This window comes from Leptodactylus fuscus, chromosome 3 (genome assembly GCF_031893055.1).
Source record: "Leptodactylus fuscus isolate aLepFus1 chromosome 3, aLepFus1.hap2, whole genome shotgun sequence".
Taxonomy (NCBI): Eukaryota; Metazoa; Chordata; class Amphibia; order Anura; family Leptodactylidae; genus Leptodactylus; species Leptodactylus fuscus.
The window spans coordinates 92,124,999-92,132,174 of NC_134267.1; the positions used below are offsets into that span (position 1 = coordinate 92,124,999).

Consider the following 7,176-nt stretch of genomic DNA (forward strand, 5'->3'; position numbering starts at 1 on the left):
TGTAATATTAATTGCAATTGTTTTGTTTGCCATTTTAGCGGTCTGGAAATATTTTCATGACATGTTATTGGCAAAATATGCAAAGGAGAAAAATGGCATCAATGTTATTATTGGTCCAATATTTGACTATGATTTTGATGGCCGATCTGACACCTTTGAGCAAATTAAACAGTAAGTAAAAGGTTACTCTGTTAAATGTTAACTTAATCAGTTTTTTATTGTCACTGAAGCAAAGTATAAATTGCTTTAAATGGATCTCCCGCAGCCACCATATATCACCTGCCGAGACTTTGATGGCATGGAAGACTGGTTAAGCAAACCTTCACATCAAATTTTTGCTTTTCTTTCATAAGGCCTATATAAATACATGTGCATGTTAAAAAAAAATGTGACCTTTGTCTATTTTATGACCGGAACTGGTGGCACCTCTGAAATGTTTCCAGAAAATGAAATGTTTCTCCCAGAAAATTATTGCAATTACACATATTTTGTTATTCACATATTTATTTCCTTTTGTGTGTATGGGGAAAAAAAAGCCAAAAATGATATAATTTCATGCAAAACTCCAAAATTGGGTCAGACTAAATTACAGGGTAAGTATGCTGAACTGTCAGCTCAGCATACTTACCCTAGTGCCCTGCCACTTACCTTGTCCATATATATCCACCTTATTCCTTTTGCTGATGCACGTCTTGTCTTCCTGCTTCTTCAAAAAATGTCAATTTTCTTCATAAGTGGTATATGAGGTTATGAAAATTTTATTCAGTCTTTTTCATGGTATTTGATAGTGTTTCAGTTTATTTTTTTATTTTTTCATTTTAAACAAAGGTGATAAGCCAGGATTGTTTACTTTTTAATGAAATATAAATGGCATAAAGAGAAAACAAGTCTAAATAATTCTGTGGTTGCATTTTATGGTATCTAAATGCCTGGACATCTCTACATATTGTTATTGGGCTATACTTCTTCATACTTGCTATTTAATCTTAAATGATTCGATCATAAATACCGTATCCTTCATTGCAGGATGAGACAGAATTCAGAGGTCTACATTCCGACGCACTACTATATACTCTTAACAAGCTGCAAGAATTTCTCTGAGACTCCTGAGCAGTGTTCTACCCCTATGGAGGTGATATCTTTCATTTTACCCCACAGAGAAGACTATAGTGAAAGCTGTGCTGTGAGTATTGTGTAGACCAGAGATTTTCCGTCCCAGTCCCTAGAATAATCCAGGTTGGGTTGTGCTATGCTTACTTTGTTTGGCTACAATAACTGCCTTATTATTAATAGACACATTTGTATATTTCATGTATCAAGGGGGTAAGAACCGTGGCAGATCTGCAGCAGATATCGTAATTACCAGCACCATCAGGGTGTCAGGAACTGCGGTTCTTACCGTACAATCGTTTGACTTGGGGTCTAATCTGACTATACCATTCTCCTGATGAACTGAGTCTTGGTTTTTAGGTACAGTGAAATGCGTTGAGAAACTGACATTTCAGGGTGGTTGTCTCAGCGGGAGGACTAGTTTTTTTTAATTAGCCAGACACTTGATCATACATCTGCAGAGGGCTAGTTGGACCTCCGCTTTAGCACAGCAGGGGTGAGGATAGCTTTAATATCCCTCACCTTAGCGGTGTGTGCCTATATCCTAGAGACAATACACATCTCACCCCTTTTATACATGTAATATACAATGTGTCTATTAATAAGATAGTCATTGTAGCCTTTATCATTGACTCCTAGAAGTTATAGTGGAGGGTGCAGGGGGCATTGTGTTGGGATCACTGTGCATTTGCCGACACACTAGTATTTTTTCGCTGCTGACCCACTATCAATTATCTGTCTTCTGATACGCTGCACCAATACGCACCGCTGACCTATGTCTCCATATTACAACTATCTAACACCACAGTTTTTAAACCACTAACCATACAGGTGGGAATAAATGTGATATGAGGAGACATTTTTTTGAATAGGCTTTCACACTATTCATAAATGTAGGGTGGTGTCTTTCTGGTATGTTTTATAGCAATCTTCAGATTTAGGGAGTAATCGCATATAATAAGAGAGCCCTCGTTGCATCATATCTGAACTGTGGCTAATAACACTACCGTAGTTTTATCCTGGACATGTGGGGTTTTATTTTAAACTATAAAAAGTTAAGTTTTATTCATTTAGTTTCTATACCCTTGCCATTTAAACAATTTAGTACTGCACTTGATTGACCATTTATTTTTTGTTTTTAATTAGCATATTAGTAAAATCAGGCCAATTCAAAAACGCACTGTTCAATGAATAAAAGGTATGCCTGGAATAGCCTTCCTAAAGGCTATGCAAAGATATGCTTAGTTAAAAATCCCTATGGCCAATGATAGAATCCCTTTAAGATATGTATTTGTGTGCAATTGGCACCCTCTCTTGGTGGAATACAACAGCATAACTTGATAAAAAAAAAAAATATATTGTGAAAGCCCAAACATTGATTCATAATGGTAACATATTTTCTGCTTGTCAGTGTCTTTTTATCATTTCTATGGTAAAGATATTGCACAGTGTGTGAATTTACATATATTGTATTTCATTAGAGTGCTTTTTAAGCACTTCATAACTGGGACATTTTCCCTGTTTTTTTTTTTTTTTTTTTTTCTGCTTTTTTTTTCCCTCTGGCACATAGTGTTTTAAAGGCTATAACTTTTTGTTTGGATTATTGACTTTTTTTTTTTTTTGCTTAATTTAACTGGTTATTAATTTTTCAGACAACTTAAGCTCATTTCATAGAGAATGTGATTCTGAACCAACATGTAATTAAAAATGTTGCTGTGTATTTACCCCAAAAAACTATCTAAAGATCCGGCCACTAGATGTCTCTTTTCTAGCTAATTTATAATTGGTTGGTTCCTTTGGTTACTAGGGATGTATGTATACTATACAAAATTAGATTAGCAAGACAGAAAGTCAGTGAAGTGAGGGGAGGGTGGAGGGGTTCTCTTTACATGGTGAATGCAGATAGGAGGAGCTGCTTCCACTCTCAGCCTCCATACATGCCTGCAAGCTACTAGGACTGACATCTATGCAGCATCTCACAGCTTATAATGTATGAAAGTCTTCTGTGTACTTGTATGTACTTCAGGCTGCTTGTGTGGTTACAGATGGAGTAATATTCTCAAACAGGAAGCAGCTTTACTAATGGTGCTCATAAATTGCTCTTTTCCTGGGTTATACCTGGTCGGTAGATGATAGAATGTAGTGGGTATCTGTTCTATATTTGCAGTTCAGTGTTCCTAGATCTTCTATGTTATGGTCTTTTGAGTTTTTCTCTGCTACTTGTCTGTTCTTGTACAGTTACTCCTGGAAAATTTGCATTTAAGCAAACAAAACTAGTTATAATGGATAGAGGTGGAGGGTAGTGCTTCTTATTGTACACGCCCAGAGCTTCAAAGTAAAATGCAAAATGTAATTGGGGACATTAGCAGTAGAAAAACTGATAGGGCATCATGGTCAAAGGCTTATACAATCATAGAACAGAATGCCCTTCAAGACCCTGCACATATTCAAACTTTTCATTACAACTGTTACTGAGATCAAATGCATAAAGCATTATTTTTATATAATTTTTATTTTGTCTTTTATATCCAGATAAATGTTAAAAAAGGGTGAAAAACGTGACTTATTTTCATTTCTTTGTGTTTTTTTTTAAATACAAACTAACAAACTTATTTTTTTTAACTAGTTTTCTTTATTACAGAACATTTTATGTAGGCGACACGTAGTTTTTGTGTTGCTGGAGATCTGCCTAGAGCCTGCGATTGAGTGGTTTAGAATAATAATAATAATAATAATAATAATAATTTTTTGGTCTAAATTTTTTCTTTTACATATTGTGTCCCCCTAAAGTCATAACAGACTTGTGGGGACATTTTTTTATGTTTTTTTTTTTTTCTGATTTGCCTTGTAAACTGTGGGATACATTAGTCCTAGTTACAGGAGGAATACAAATTCCTAGTTCGCAATGCAGAACTAACCCAGCAGCTATTACAGTACTTGCCCCTTCCCCAGAGGATCATAGTGGATCCTATAGCTGTACACAAGGCGCATATTGAGCTGTGTATACAGCAAATACGAAGGCAGGATTGCCACTAACTGCCAGCTACCTGGTCCTGCAGTTGCATAATTCATCTTATTGCTAACTCTATGAAAACATACAGGTACATCCTTGCAGAGTTAAATACTGACTACCCAGCTGTGAAGTCTTGGAATTATATAGCAGTTCACAGATATTGCACAGAAAAAAAAAATTCTTAGACTCTTTCATTTGCTATCTCAGGTGCTTCAACATGTGTCCATACTATAATGGTCTTCCCTTTGTCTGATCATTATTTGTCTTTTTTCTTATTATCCTATTCCATCTATTCTCACTATCAACTTTCATTTCTCTGAAGCATTCATGTAACTAAAGTCTAACAGTGTGTACTAGGCATAGATGAATAGTGAACTGGGCTATTCAGTCAGTTAAAAAGGGGACACACCAACCAGAATTTGGGCCATGCAAATATTTTTAGAAATTACTCCAGCTTAGTTTTCTCCTGAACCCATAAACCAGATATTGTCATACACTAAGAGGACCTGTTTATGGTTGCACCAATGTCAGACTAAGGTTCCTTGGGCCTACCAGATAAAATTATTTTAGGTGCCCACCCTCCAACCTGACCTAGGATATATAGTCTATAGGAAGCTTCAGTTCTAGGTGATATTTGCTGGATTTATAATTGTATTAGGGTCTAGGCCCACCGAAATATGTGTTGCCAACACCTGGGGGCAGCCTCACCATGTTAGAAGACCTATCCTAGAATACCTCTGATTTGGCAGTATGTTATATCAATGAATATACAGGTAGAATACTTTCTACAAACTTCCTATATAGAAACTTTCTATTCTGTTATTCCTTACTTGGAATCCGGAAGGGCAGTGCATGCACAATAAGATGACCCAGCCATAATGAGTAAAATGTGATTGGGTTTCAGAACAGAAAATTCATGGTTGTTCCTGCACTTATGGTTGTATCCAGTGGCAATTGATAACACAAAAAACAGTCACCACTAACATGGTTAGAGAACATCTTAAAAACTCTGCAAAATTTTTAATTATTCATATTTATAAAAACGGTCTACAAACTTACACATGGATAGGATTATGGGAAACCCCTTTAATTAATGGAATGGTTTGATGTACTCCTGGTTTCCATTCAGTGAGAGAACTGGCTAGGTCATTAGGATGGAATCAATTAGACATGGAAATAATGGCACAATTGTTTCTCAGCTTCTCATTAAGAGGGAAATTTTGTCTTTTTATTTGTCATACTAAAGTACTCGTACCTGTATATCACGCTCTTAAGAAACCCATTAGACGTGTTATTTCCTTGGAACAGCAAAAGGCTATTACTTATTTTAATTTATTTATTTTTATTTTTGCAATTACAGGAACATAAAGAATTAACTTGGATTGAAGAACTTTTCCAGTTGCATGTCGCCCGTGTGAAGGACATTGAACTTCTTACTGCTCTTAGTTTCTTTCATAATACAGATTTCTCAGTATCTGAATTGTTACAGCTCAAAACATTTCTTCCTAGTAATTTATGATAAGCTTAAGCTTAGAGTGTTTTTTTTTTTTTTTTTTATGAGAAACATTAAGTATCTATATTCCTAAACCACATTTTATTATGGCTCTTCACAGAAGGCATTGGGTCTAATGAATCTGTTATCTGTCCTACATCAAAGCATACCTAAATGTTCAACCAACTTTGTAGAAATCTGTAGTACAGTGTCTGGTGGGTGTACAGTACACGAGAAATAACATTCTTTCTGGCCATTATATAACATATTTCTAATATTTAGCAGTTTGTTTTTCTCTACATGCTCCAGCTTTAACGTTTAGTCCTGAAAACTGGTGGATAGAGACTAGATAGCTTAATGTCTCTGATACATTACACACAGAAAGTAGAATCTGCTTTATCTCACTCAGACACAGCAACAGCATAATACAAAACATTATAAAGAAGAACTGGCCTGTATTGGTTTTGGCTACAGCACTTGGGGTGAGATAGAAACTTCCTATTTAATTGCATTATTCCTCTGTCTGTGTCTGTGTCCATTCTCACTCAGCTCATGCTCACTCCTCCCTTCATTCCCTTTCTTTAACTTTCTATGTAATCTGACACCTCAGTAAGCTCCATTCTTTCTTGCTTTAGCAAGACCAATTAAGGCTAAGGCCCCACATAGCGGACCGTAGCAAAAAACACTGCGGAAAAAAACGTGGCAGCAACGCAGGTATGGATAGTATAATAAAGCACATTAACGGACATTAAGTCATATTAATGTGTCCGTTTTTTTTGGCTAACCCTGTTTGTTCCGGCCTGATCTTACTCAATATTTTGCATTAGTATTTGCAAATCAAAACCAGAAGAGGAGAAGGAGTATAATGGATTACATAATGGATAGAAAGATTTGTACTGCTTCAATGTTTTGGGTGCAATGGTTATAGCTCACAAATATTTACTGACCAGGTAAAGTAGCCTAACACTTTTAGTAACAGCTAGAGACCTTTACATTTGGGTGACTGTTACAGACAGGGACTTTTTTTTTTTTTATAAATGTGAATTGTGAGCCACAAATAATTATTTGCAGAGAGATCAGAGTATAATACTCAATTATAATACATGAATCTCCCCTTTCATACAGTTTGGAATGACCCTCCCCCACCCACTTTTTCTGTTCATTACACGCAATGAAAAGCTGGGCGCATTTCTCAAAAAGTAAGGAATAGAATAAAGAAATGCAGGATTTCACTGAAAGAAGCTATTTCTTAATAAAGTATATTACAAAATGTATCAGTGACAAATATACTGCCAGAAAATCAAAAGATGTTGCTCTTTAATATCAGGGTATCCTCTTATTAAAAAAAAATAAGGAAATTCACAAAAATTAGAGAAGTTTCATCTCTCTACTAGTGCTATTGAACTTTGTAAAATGAGCCTAAGAGCATGTTCACATAGGGTCTTATTGGGGTGGCACTGAACATTCACACTACACAAAGCGACAACGGTGCAAAATGCAGGTCAGTATATCCACTTTATAGGAAGAGAACAGCTCTACAAAATAGTTAATACATCTTAAT

At 35.7% G+C, this 7,176-nt stretch overlaps 1 protein-coding gene across 1 annotated transcript in view; it reads left to right on the plus strand.

Moving 5' to 3' along the window:
• ENPP1 (ectonucleotide pyrophosphatase/phosphodiesterase 1) overlaps positions 1-5,642 on the plus strand; it is an 81,647-nt gene extending 76,005 nt beyond the window's left edge. The window contains exons 23-25 of the mRNA XM_075267973.1: positions 39-171; positions 1,027-1,183; positions 5,484-5,642. Coding sequence (XP_075124074.1) covers positions 39-171; positions 1,027-1,183; positions 5,484-5,642 — 449 coding nt within the window. The remainder of the gene's footprint in view (positions 1-38; positions 172-1,026; positions 1,184-5,483) is intronic.
• The last annotated feature ends 1,534 nt before the right edge of the window (positions 5,643-7,176 follow it).